A 13,914-nucleotide genomic window follows, 5' to 3' on the forward strand; every position below is an offset into this window, starting at 1 on the left:
GCCATTAACATTTCTTTTTATTTCAGAGAGTATTGCTTGAAAGTTCCGTAATTCAACTACAAATCAGCAGATTGTAATCATGTTTCAGTTAAAGAATATTAAGTCTGCTTACCTGATACAATCGGTGCTAGCCTGAATATGTCTGATAGTCTGCTGTTAACTGGCTCATAAGGGGAATCTTCAAGCAAGTCATTTCCTAAAGACAAAAAATATTTGGATATTTTTCTTATACGAGAATTCAGGATAAGATTCCGTTCTTTACTTTTACTCTGAAACGAAGTTACTCTGTAACAGCAAAAGGTACTCCCCTTTAATCTGTTTATGTAGCTATTTCTCCTCAAAGCATTATCTATAAAAACACCTGAAAGAAGCTAGTTGTTTATCCCTGATGCTAGTTCTTTTCTCTCCTTCCTCCATGGATAAGGTCATAATTTGCAGAGACAGCCTGTGACATCACAGGGACTGTCCCATCTCATGCCAGCAGGAGAGAAGCTGTAGCAGGGATGTTCCTCTTCATTCACCTTAACAGCAGAGCTGTTTTTTAGAGGAGCAGCCCAGGTAACAGCCAAAAACTAGCATCTTCAGAATAAAACACTCCTAATAAGATGCTGTTGGAAGGGAAACTTTTTATGATGCAGAAAAAGTCCAGGAGTAGTGTAATTCATTATGGAAGTTAGAACAAAAATATATATTGACTCATTAAAACGTTCCAGTTGATGCCTGGATAAATGAACAGAAAGGGATGACTTCCCTTTTTGCAGAAGCAGCTACGGAAATGAGTTAAATGGGGACCACGCTGAAGTGAAAGATTGCATCTGCAACTCCAGGGCCAGAGCAAAACAGGGCTAAAAATTATATATAAGGACCTGACTGGTCTCAGTAGATGATGGGAAATTTGGCAGTGACATCAAGAACAGAAGTCCCGAGTCAATCACTGTAATATCCATCCCTTCTAACTGGCACTTCTACACGCTCTAGGAAGCACAAACTTCTTTTTTCTGCCTCAGCATGCCCAGGGAATATTGCTAGTAAATACAGGAAAGGAAAGAATAAACTTTTCCTTAAAACAATGCTCCTCTTCATATTACATTTAACTTTCAGCAAAGAGCTAAGAAACTAGTTCCAGTGTCCTGTGATCTTGTTAGGTGAGTCCTAATTAAGGAGTTTAAATATTATTAGGAAAATGTCTCCAAATGATTGTTTTTGTAGCTTTTGCACTTGCTAGTGCCCTTATCTTTTGACTCGGGTTTAGAAAGGTCAGCTGGGTCCCCTGGAGGAAACCCTCATCGTGGATTTCCCAACAACAGGAGACGGAGCAGCAGCTGTTCTTGAGTCGGATGAAAGGTCCTCAGTTTGCAGCTGAAGAGCACAATGTGAATTATGGGGTCAGACTCTCGGTTTAGCCTCACTGGCGGTAGCTAGCTGCGGATGTGAGGGGCTGCAAAACCACACACTGCATTAGGGAAGTGTAACATTTCTTTGTTTTGCAACGTACCCTGTAAGCTCTGGTACATGCTCCAGTAAATGCGCAGGCAGTTTTTCTCTTTCTTCATGCCCCTCTTACAGCGGCAGTTGTACAGAGATTTCTGCTTGAGAGCTTCCATGGCGCTTTTGCATTCATCCTTTGCCTCCAGGCCTGTCGCCCGGCTGAAGTTGCTCTCTTTGCCGGCTACACACTGCCTCAGTGTCCTGTATTTAGTACTACAGCTCTGCTCCTTGAGACACTGATCGCTGGCTTTCACACAGTCAAGGCGGTCCCCTCCAGGCAGCCCGCTCACTTCTGCGGACAAAAGTACATCTAGAGAGAGGAGACACAAACCAACAAACTCTCGTTGAGGGATGAGGCTGATTTAACCAGGGCTCCAAAGCAGGCATCTGGAAAGCACAAGGCACCTCCTCACGCAGCACATGCAGCCAGCCCCCCCGGCAGCACCTTGCAAACCTCAGGGCTTCATGCTACACCTTAGGAAAAAGCACACAGGGTTTTCATGGTCTTTAGATCCACTTTTGTGGGAGTCCAAGGAAACAGTACGTTTTAACCCTGCTGGTTGATTTATGAGAAAACACAAAAAGGAAAGAAAATCCACAGGGGTTAATGTGCCTGACAAAACAAGCATTCATTTTTCCTTAGATCCACTTTGGTGAAACAAATAACCTTTCCATTCGAGTGCTTAACTGAGGGGTTAAATATTCAGCCTCACTTTCCACAAGAGCTTTGCTGTAATTTCAATTACATCCACGAACAACCCGCTCCCAGAGATAAGTATCCTCACTGATTGATATTAGCCTTTTTTTGTGTCAGTCACTTTTTAAAGGCTGTACACATTTTTGCTTATTCTACATGTATAAAGGTAGAATTTATGGCTCCCCCCCCTCCATTTCTCTCCACGTACGATGCTTTTGCAGGAGAACAAAGCAAATTACATTAACTCTCTCCTCTCCATCGTGCCCTCTGTCACGCTGCCTCAGACACACACAGATGGAAACGCAAACATCTCCTGTGGAAAGGAAGCCAGTTTGGGCTACAAAGCACTCGCAGTCGGGCAGACTGCCAGGTTCAGGTGAAGATGTAATCCTTCAGCTGGCTCTTGTCACCCCCCACCCCCCAAGCAGCCTTATTTTATTAAAATGAAAAGTTTCCCTGTAACTTGCGAGAACCCGATTTAACAAGAGGCTACGCAAGCAAGTATCTAAGTCTGTAATCTCCCAGAGCTTTAAATGTAGACTGGGTTAACTGATGTGAGGCAGAGCCGTAAAAACTACTGGAAACTTCACTATTCTGCCTAAACAATAGACTGACAACATCAGGCATCCGATCCCATAAACCCTATGATTTGCTTTATGAAGCGATGTACAGAGAGAAATCAGATGCCAGCAACTTACCCACTAAGGGCAAAGCGAAATACAAGATAGCGAGAAACATCTTGCTGTCTTCAGATGGTTTCCCCAAACGAGCTGATGTGCCACAACAAAGAGGATCAGCATGTAGATATTCCAAAACCGCCGAGGTCCAAAGACTCCAAGTTCAGATCCATTGAATTCAAGGGAAAAAAAAAAAACCAAAACCCTCTCTCCTCTTCACCGCTACCACCACCAGCGGCAGGAGCAGCGACGCAAACGCTGAGCTTTTTCCCTTAGATTTCAGGTCGGAGCAACCTGAAAACGCAAGCACTGACTTCAGTGAGGGAGCGAGAGAGGCGCACGCACGGGTATATGTGTGTGCGAGTGAGCAAGCGGGAGCGGGGCAGGAGCGCCGGTCGCCTCCTTGGGTGGGCAGCGCCTGTTCCCAGGGAGGGACCGAGAGCACACGGGGGGGAGGGGGGGCGGGGGGGGAACGAGATCCGAGGTGCCCGCCCCCGGCCCCGCAGCCGGGGCGAGCCGCTGACAGTCCCGCAGCCGCTTGCAGCCCCTGGCTGCGGCTCCCCAGGGCTGCCCGAGACCCCGGGGCAGTTCGCCTCTTCCACCGCCCAGTCCGCAACTTTATTTATTCGTTTGCGCCGGGGCGGGGAGGCGGTGCGCGGGAGGCCGCGCAGCTTACGCGGTGGGCTCGCCTCCGCCGCCGGGTCGGGGCGCGGCAGGGGCAGGTGCCGCGCTGCCGGCAGCGGCTGGGAAAGTTTGGCGGGGGAAATTGGGACGGGCGAGGGGAAGGAAGCTCAGCGGGAGGCGCGGAGGCCCGGCGGGGGCGGCTGCTCCGGTTCCGCCGACCAGAGCGGAGCGGCCGCGGCTCCTGGAGCACCCAGGCACGGTGCCCCGGGGGCGCTCGGCGCGGCGGGAGCGTTTCCGAGCGGAAGCCGCCGCCAACTGACGGAGCTGCGGGAGAGGCGGCGGGGCGGGTACCGCTGCCCGCGCCCAGTGGGGATGACCCCGCTTCCCTCCCGCAGCGACGGCCTCCCCCTGCCGGCCCCGCCGCCCGCGGGGGAAGCCCGGGGCGTCCCGCTGCGACCCCGAGGGGTGGCGGGGGCACCGCCCGTCTTTCCCCCGCAGCCCTCTTTGGGGGGAGCCCCGCGCCTGCGGAGCCGCGCGGAGGAAGCGCCGGCCGGCGGGGGCGGGACCCGCGGGGGGCGCATCCCCGCGGCGCGGCTCATCCCCGCGGCGCGGCTCGGCGCGGTGCTCGGCGCGGGCCAGCCTTCGGCCGGGGCCGAGCTGAGTGCGTCGGCTTCCACTTGGCTCCTGCATAAACAAAGCGAACATATGTCCCATATTCGTGACAGATGGTTCAAACAGAGAACTATTTAGTGGTTTTCCCACAGTTGCTACTATGTAGCGCTCCCCGAAACCCAACAAAATGCAATTAGCCTAAAATAGTGTCAGCTTCCAGATTTCCTTGTTTTCATATGCGGAAAATTTGATTCAGGTGTTTTTATGTTTTAGCTGCAACCAAATGTTTGGGGTTTTTTCAAATTAAAACAAAAAAATCAGTATATACTTTACTTGGCAATTTTGTCAACGAGATATTTGGCCCATTTGACTGAAGGAATTTGCTTCTCCTCACAATAAATTTTGCCTAAAGGAGTTTGCCTCGCCTCATGAGATAGATGATCAGGCTGGCCACTTTTATAGCGAAAACTGGATGGCACATGGAGCTAAGCTGTTGTAAGGTACTTCAGAAACACTTACTTAAAAGCTTAGCATATGCCAGGATATACAGAGAATACGACATTCACAGAACCCGAGTGGAAGCTTTATATTTATTTTTGTTTTCCTCTCTCGACACTTTTTCTTAACGGATAGATTTGTATTTCTACCAAAAACAAACAAAAAAACCCAACAAACTGTCCAGAGTCCTGTTTCTCTCCATGAAGCCGTAATAGTGATGCCAGGTTGCAACTGATTAAGTCACAACTGTTTGTGTTTTGGTCATTTGATATGAAGGGGCATATACTATTATATGGTCACAAAATCTATTATCTGCTGCATGTACAAGGATATAATTGGAGAAACAAAGACAAGGACCAGATTTCTAGAGTATTTCAAGATAATTAGAAGGTGCTACGTTGGTGATGGCATTGATGATACAAGTCAGGTTCAGCTTTTGAAGCAGCTGGTATTTAATGAAACAAGTTGGCCTTCCAAACACGTCAATACAAATTGGGCTGGGTGATATAGAGATGATTACTTCTTCGTTGGTAATTTTGACACCATTATGGCACGTGATAAGCTTTGTATAGAAGTTATCTGTATGTTTAATACACAGGTAGCATTATTCTCCTGTTATTTACAAGTCTAAGTCAGGAAAAGCTACAACATTCACAGCAGAGCAAGGCAAGTGGAAATAAGACTGAAACCCAGGCCACTGTTTACAAAACCATTCATGTATTAATGTCCTGAATACATATACACACACAGAGTATTATTTGGCATATAAAAGCAACACATTGCAAATCTCTGCATTAATAGCTACTTTTGCTGTTACAAAACACAGCTTTTGTGGGGTGTTTACTATTACAGTGAAACTGAAATCATGTTTTAAGTGTTAAAAATTGAATAAAATGTTACTGACAGTTCAGAAATAACAAGGCAGCTGGAAAGCATGCATCCGGAATTCTGAATATTGTCACTAAACACTCCCCTTGCCAGTATTTTGACTCATCTCTGGAAAAATGTCACCCAAAAGTGAAAAAAAGGTTAAAATGCCTTAATCCAAAAAAGTTTTAAAATGCAACCGTGTTCTGGGAAAAAAAAATCCAAGGAGAAAGTCCATGCTACGTACAGTTGCTCAGAATGCCCAACCGCTGCACACTCTTTAACAGGACTGTAGGTGTGAGAAAGCTACTTGCAACTCACAAGGACATTCGTTCCACAGCAGAAATTATATTTTTTTTTTTCTTTCAGAGATGGAATTATTTATAAATTTATAAATCAACTTATTTCTAGTATTTTTTAATTAATCTCTGGATGCCATCCTTTCCATTTATTACTAAACTAATTTCCATGTCCTGCTAGCACTGAGACAACACAAGTACTTTACTCTCTTCGTAGAGGATCGCTGTGATTTTGGGTAGCTGAAGTCACTTGCGTGTTGGACTGGTATCACATTAACACACAAGGTATGCAGCTTTCCTGAACTGCAGTGCCATGATGTATTAGTATTGCTTATATATACTCTGCTGCAAATCGTAGCTACAAATTGTTTTCATTTTTTTTAAGAATTTAAAAAGATACCAGACAAATACCCATAAGCCACTCTGTGGCTGGAGTCATAATCCTTCTGTTCTTTGCACATTCTTTTCCAATTTCCTTTTACCTCCTCTGGGGTAAAATTAAGTCAACAGATACTTTGCTGTTGATTTCAGTCAAACCAAGGTCCACCTTACAATTTGTATCTGACAATCGCTCAAACCATAAGGCTCTTCAGTCAAATAAATAACTAAAAAAATAAACCATACAGAAGTCCTTAATGTGAACATTTTAAAGATATGTAAGCTGGTTTTCTATTCTGTTGATTGAGTTTACATAAAAGTTCCCGAGAAATTAATGTAATATAACATATATAAGGTACAGCTGGTAGGGACAAACATTTCATTAGAAGACAGATGACAACATGATCACCACTGAGTTATTGTTTAAAGGCCATTACAATATCAACAATGTGGAAGACAGTACTAACTACTTCAAGCTACTTACTGCCAGCATTAACTGCTAGTACTTCAGTCTTTACATAACTTCAGTTACTTGGTTCTTTCTAGTTACCTACATTAGCTGGTATTCTTTCATTGAAAACTTTTAATAAAGAAAAGACAAAGTAATGAGGATAGAGGGGTTATTTGATACTAAAACTTCTGTAAAAAACAGTGCTTCAAACACTGCTCTTTCAAAGTAGGTTGAGATAAGTGAGCCCTAACTATGGGCAATTTTAAGCTTCCTGTCACCTTGCAGGCCAAACCCAGATGCTCTGAATACAGCAACAGCATCAAACTGCACCTGTAGTCAGGGCCATATGGTACTTGAGGCCAGCCATACAAGATGTGCAAAGTCAGAATACTATTTTTTCTGCGTTCAGTTTTACTGGATTTCCTTCTGCCTCCTCCTTTACATGTAAATTAACAGTTGACAGCAAACTCTCAGAAGGGTGTCACATGCAAAAAGAACTGACTCAAATGCAGTCAATGTTGTTTTGCAGCCAGTCCCGCATGCAAAAGCTGCGGTGTCGGAGCACTGCATTAGGTTGTTATGGCTGGCAGCGGTTCAGATGCCAATGTAACAGTAAGCTGACAAGAAGGTTGAATTAATACATTAACTGGGCCACAGTTAGCCTGCAGATTCCCTTTGCTGTCTCTGCCATAGACCTCCTTTTAGACTGAACCCTGCAAGAAAATATTGAAGTTGGTGCCGCTGAGCCCGGGGAACATTACACAGCATTATCTGCAGGCCCGGTAGATATGTGAAGGGAAAGTATGCTGAGAATAAGAACAGTGCCATGAACTTTAAATATAATTCTTTGGGGAACAAATAGGTGAAGCAAAACTGAAGCTGAACTAATAAGTCAGATACAGCAGGTGGGGGAGAGCAAGCAACTGATGGGAAAACGTCTGTGTGCCATGGGAGCACAAAAAGTAGTGTTTACACAGGAGGCTTTATTCAATAATGAGAAAGGGAGAATAGACAAGTTAGAGAATTACTAGGGACTGGGGGAACAATCTGAACTGCATTTTTTGTCTTACATTTCTGCTTACCATGAAGTCAAAGTGCCTAGTGGTGGGAATAAGGCGAGAAGGATTTGCTCAAGGCATTAAAGTTTTGTGAAGGACAGATTAAATAACAGTGCTCCAAAAATCAATTTTGAGGGGCTTATGAAGCCTTGAATGGGCTTTTGCAGCACAAAAGCAAGATTGAGTTTTTACTGAACCTGTCATTTATTTGGGTTTAGAGCTTTCAGCAAGTATCAGGAAAAACATAAAACAAAAGCAAAGTAAGCAATGAGCAGTCACACAGTAACCAAATAAAAAACATGTGAAGTGCAATCCAAATTACCAAGTGACTTAATTGATGCAAAAGTATAAGAAAAGAAAGTGTGTTCCCCCCACCCTACCCCCCCACTTTAATCAGACCTGTGAATTCCCACAGCTGTTCTTGGCTGGGAAGTTTTTCCTGAACTCTTGCTTCCCTGTCCTCAGCGGAGGTTGTGTTTATGTAGTATCAGACCACCTCGAAGGGAGGAAAAAAAAAAAAAAAGAAAACAAACACCTGCAAAATTCCTCTGTGAATTCATATCTAATATGTGACCTGATTATGATTTCAGTAGAATAGATACATAAATACTAAAACGGTACAATGCAATTCAGAGAGCTTGTAGTTAAGAAACACAACATACTAGTTACCCTTCAAGATTTGAAAATATGGACAACACTGCAGCCACTTGTGAAGTTTTGTATCTTACACAAATTATTCCATCAAACTTTAAATACTGATATACAGGCATAGACATTGACGTTTGCCCAAACTGGAACTGAAAACGTTGTTAAGACAGACTGGTAATAGTTGTATCCCTCGATTTATGTCTTGTTGCTTTAAAAATGGAATAACACAGCCCCCTAGCTGTTCGTAGGAGCAATTCATGCTAACGTGGGAGAGGTGATTCATGCTCTACAGCAAAACAACGTGCTAAATTCCATAGCACGAGAGGATACAGTCAGCAAAGAAACTTGATGTGACACAGGTAAAAGTATAAAAGATTTTTAAAAAATGAAATAGCATCTATTAAGTAGCAGTTATTCACGTGCCTGTAAAATCTAGAGCAATACAATTCAGATGCTAGAACAGCATCATTTGAAACTTCAGCTTCTAAACAATATGCCAGCAGCATCAACTTTTAGCATCCCATGGGCATTAAGGATCACATGTGATTCAACCAAGCTCACAATTCGATTTGTTAACTTGAAACCTTCCTTTTGCCTTTTTAAATTTCTGTGATTACCAGCAACTTGGTCTTGTGGAAACCATGCAATCCTGAACCACAGGAAAGGAAACCCTACCTTATACTATATAAAATAGACTTACATTAGCGAACCTCGTAGTCTTTCCAGAAAAACTAAAGCTCTAGAAAATGACTTATTGTACGTAAGTCTATTGCTGTAGGAATATAACATTTCAGGCAGCATAAAAAACATAATTGTGGAAAGCATTAACATCTCAGAACATTTAAATCAGATTCTTGAACAGCACCTGAGAAAACCCATGTGAAAAATGAGAATTTTGGTATCTTCCATTTGAATACTGCTTCACTTACATGTAGGTTGATTCCCCTCCCATGTTTAATTGAAAGTGATAAAATGTCTCTCTATAGAATGGTGTGTAAAAAGCGCTAAGATTTTCTTTTCAAACATGCACAGCTCTAGCTAGTGATGGATATTCAGTTTTCACTGTTCATGCTACACCAGATACACACACATTTACAGAGCAAAGAATATTAAATCGTAAAGGAACATTTTTCTTTCACTCAGTGTACATATCTTATTCTAAACTGTAGGACCAAATCTGCCCTGATTCCTGCCCTGTGTAGGGAAGTCAAAAAAGATGCATGGAGGTTAAAGTCATTTTAGAATTTAGTGACCAAAGGCAAAATTATCATCTTGGATTTTCAAAACTGTATTTTCTGTACATTTGCTACACTAGCCTTGACGAGGAAAATAAATTTTTCTCCTGATGGTGAATATCACCAAAATTGTAATTTTATTGGAAGTTTCTCAAAAGGTTAGCGACTCTGTCAGTGTTAATTTCTACAATCTCTGTTCGATCGGTCTTCCTCTGAGGTGAGAAATTTAGGGTAAAAAAAGTCTCAAGAGATTTATATTTGAGGTGAAAGGAGATCAAGAAAAAAAATGGGAGTGGAAGAAACTAGTGTTGTAAATGCCTTGAGAATTTGTCCTACAGAGAAAGCAAAACTGACTATTCTGAGATATCTGCCGTCAGCTGCGTGTAGCAGTCTCTCTACTAAAGACATAGTGATATTTGGGGTTTTGTTGTTTGCTTTATGGGGTTTTTTAGGTTTTTTTGGGGGGTTGTTTGCGGGTTGTTGGGGTTTGGGGGGGGATGTTTTTGTGGGATTTTTTTGTTTGGTTTGTGGTGTTGGATTTTTTAATTATTATTTGGGGGGGGGGGGTGTTTGTTTACACAGTTTCCTGAATAGCTGCAAACACTTCAGGAAAAATAAATGCACAGAGCACAATTTGAAATTAAATGTTTAGTCATAAAAAGTGTGCAGTAAATATGGGATGAAAAGACTACATATTTCTTGAGTCAGCAACAATAGCTCCTTAATTAACACGTGCATTTTTATTTTATAGTTTAGGAAGAACCTTATGATGAGATAATTCTCCTGTAATCCAATTGATTATCAGCTGGAAACAGTGTGGAAAATCAAGACCTGTTTGTTCTACTAAAATACCAGATAATCCCATTACTTGGCTTCTCTGCTACTACTTCTGTAAAATTCTGATGACAGCAGATTACCCACCGGGCACTGTACACACCGAAGAAGTAAACACGACAGACCGCTCTGAAAGGCAAGTCTGAAGGCTAGAGTCATAACTGATGTTACTTGCAGTTTCTTCCCTCCACGCTTTTCTGCAAGCGTTCATTACATCAAGTACAGCTCTATCTGTTAAAGAAATTTTCCTGGTTTAATCATGTGCTGCACAGTTAAATCTACAGCACTTTCTTTAGATGGATATAGTTACCTGCTGGTAACACCAGTAAAAAAAAGCTTTTACAATGGAATGCCTGCATCTATCCTGCAGCTTTACCAGCAGACATAATTCTGTTGAAAAACAACAATGCATACTTTTAAATTATGAGGGTGAACTATTCAAACTTCCTGGATACTGTCTAAACTTGATCCTGACTCAAGTCATTTACATGTAACTGCATCCTGAATATTCCTAAATAAACTGTATCCAAACTTGGCAGTAAAAGTAACCAAATGTAAAGGTCTCCACACTTTTGTCCGTCTGTCCATCTGTGAGGGATATGAAGGTGGTTTTACCATTTTCTTTAAGCAGACACACCAAAGTCTTCTAATCTCAAACCCATATTTTATTAGAACAGAAAATAAAGGATTAGACTAAGCTTTCTGTTTTAGTAGAGAAAACTCATTTTAGCTGGGTGGGCTGGACTAAATACAAGGTTTGAAAACAAATTTTTCCCTGACTACTGCATGGATGGAACATGAGTCTTTTTCTCCAAGTGGTTTTCCAACTTGAACTAAGTTTACTCAGATTCTCCTGGAGTTACTAAAGTCTCTTTTTTTTTTTGCCATCACCTCCGAGGCTTGCCTTTGGGTCTATTCAGGTACTCGGAGAGAGGAGCCTCAGTGCTTCTTAGAAACCCCCAGCACCTGTCTCTCCAGCCCTTGATGACTTTGTCATGCCTGCCTTGCCATCCACTGCAGAAGCTTCTTGCTCCTCCTCCCTCTAGAGGGCCTGGATGCGGGAGCCAGGCCAAGGAGAACATACGGGCATCTTTTCTGTTGTCCCGGGACACCTTTCTAACACTTGGCATACCGTTTGAAACCAGCAATTAGCAGTTTCTTTGAAAAAAATGCAGGTTAAATAAGCACCTATTTTAATTTACACCTTCAATTTTACTTCATTTAAATCACACTAGCTCAGGTTTTCTTGGACACTGGTGAATAACTATTAGTCCACTAAAGGGAATAACGTGCTCTAGACTATGGAGATTCATCTGTACTGTGTCTGTAAAGCGCTTGAAAGGACGATGTCCTGACCCTAAAGAAGGTTAACAGCCAATCCTGTAACATAAACTGGAAGAACACGCAGCATATAAATTGTCAAATGTCTGTTTGCTTCTTACAAACCATACCTGAAAAACATTTTTAAAGGCCGTTCTTCTGAATGCAGATATGGCTGTCCATATGACCAATTGAGCTGTATAATTCATTCTATAAATGGTGAAAAGACTAGAAATCTGCAGCCCCAAGTAAGGAAAAGAAGGAAGTTTCTGATAAACTCATCTTCATAGGAATTTCTGAGTTATTAATTTATGAAAACAAAAAAAACTATGTTTGCAGACAAAAAGTTAAGATAAAATGTAAATACTTTATAGTAAATTCAAAGCTGTAACAAATTACTTACATGCCCACAGCGTGACCACTCCAAGTTTGTCACTTGTTAATTATCCAGTAGCTCACTATTTATAACAAAATAATGCAAACTTGTTTAAAAATGTACAATAATGGCATCTTGCCAGAATGAAATGTAAGCATGTTGTTCCCAGAGTTACAAAAATCCAAAGCAATTGTGATTAATATAATGATTTCTGAACATGATTACATTCTAATCTATATAACGTGAGACTGGAGCTAGTCAGAGCATCCTGACAGATGTACAGTCAGGATATGTGAAACACCAGCACAGCACAACTGAGTTCTTTTTCCTTCTTTATTCATCAAGAAAAGGAAGCAAGAAAAAAAAGAAAAATAAACAGGAACAAAGGAGTTTCAGTTTGGAGGGCAGCACAACTGAACTGTCAGGGATACCTGACTGTAGAGGACCTCCAGGGATGCACGGGACCAAGCTCACAACCACCACACAACACCCTGCTCCTCCAGATTACTAATAACCACTGCTCCTATCAGCAAGGAAGGGGGAAGCAGAGCTAACCACATTCCTATAACTTTGGATATTTGTGGCCTCTGTGACAGAGTGACTATTAATGCACAGAATAATACCTCATATAGTTTCATTTATCATGTAGTAGTTCATGCATGCATTTAGCCTGTCCTGACCTAAACCATGACATCCTCATGAACAGAAACTTGTGCGTTTCCCTGGACTATATCCTTGATATAATCTTTGAGATTCAGATGTTGTCTTTGTAAACTGGGTAATCACAATTGCCTTCCATTTTGGTCTTGACTACGTATGTTGTAAACGCTTTGAAGCAGGTACTACTTTGACACTGTTCAGAGAGTTAGAAAGGAGGCTACAGTCTTGACTAGAACTGTGGGAATTACTATAACGTTACAATCAAACAGTTTTGGTGAAAACAGTTTGAGAGAGAGAATCTCCATTCTAAATGTCAGACAACACTGGTAGATGATGGCACATTAAATTATTTGCTTTTGGAATAGTTAGCTGGGCCACAGTAGTTTTTGGAGACCTGAAGAACACAAGGAGAAGCAGAAAGGAGAAAGCCGTTCATCCCAGGGTATCTATTTCACTGCATTACCACAGTCTTAGTTGAAAATGCATACTTTGCACTTTTTGGTGGAATGTGTTAAAACATCTAAATGTTCAGCCTAATTGGTTAAGTCTTTTAACTCACATTCAGATAGAATACTGTTATATTTTAATTTAATTCCCACATTTGGATGCTTAACTTCTTCAAATTTTACTTGTTGAAAATGCTTAGAATCATCCCGTTATCACTAAACAGACTCCACAGATAGATGATCAAAGTCCTAGAGTTGGCCATATATTTCTATAACATAAGTAAATAAATTTCATCTTCAAGATGCAGACACCTGGGCAATAAGAAAACTGAACTTCACCAGAGCTGCCTTTGTCTGCTGGAAAATACAACACTCAAATTCAGCTTCCTTTTTTTCTTCTCAACACACAATTTGGAATTCTTTTGCATTGCTGCTTTTAATATTAGAAGCTTATGTTATTGACAGCACGGCTTTGCTAATCGTTTGCCCACCTAAATATCTTGGAAATCTGATTTTTCTTCATTAATGATTTGTTTTATAAATTCATAAAATGTTTTCAATATGAAAAAATTATTTTAGTGTGATTGTGGTCACTATCCACAGGTTATATGTAACTGTCATGGTTTAACCTCAGCTGGCAACTGAGCACCACACAGCCGCTCGCTCACTCCTGGCCCCGCCCCCGGTGGGATGGGGGAGAGAATTGGAAGAGTAAAAGTGAGAAAACTCATGGGTTGAGATAAAAA

The 13,914-nt window shown here is 41.9% G+C and overlaps 1 protein-coding gene across 1 annotated transcript in view; it reads right to left on the reverse strand.

Annotated features, from left to right (window-relative positions):
• Positions 1 to 2,999, reverse strand: part of GFRA1 (GDNF family receptor alpha 1) — a 151,661-nt gene extending 148,662 nt beyond the window's left edge. The window contains exons 1-3 of the mRNA XM_076339092.1: positions 2,884 to 2,999; positions 1,496 to 1,798; positions 113 to 196 (exon numbers count right to left, since the gene is read on the reverse strand). Coding sequence (XP_076195207.1) covers positions 113 to 196; positions 1,496 to 1,798; positions 2,884 to 2,923 — 427 coding nt within the window. The 5' untranslated portion in view covers positions 2,924 to 2,999. The remainder of the gene's footprint in view (positions 1 to 112; positions 197 to 1,495; positions 1,799 to 2,883) is intronic.
• Positions 3,000 to 13,914: the final 10,915 nt, after the last annotated feature.

The sequence above is a fragment of the Aptenodytes patagonicus genome, chromosome 5, assembly GCF_965638725.1.
Source record: "Aptenodytes patagonicus chromosome 5, bAptPat1.pri.cur, whole genome shotgun sequence".
Classification (NCBI taxonomy): domain Eukaryota; kingdom Metazoa; phylum Chordata; class Aves; order Sphenisciformes; family Spheniscidae; genus Aptenodytes; species Aptenodytes patagonicus.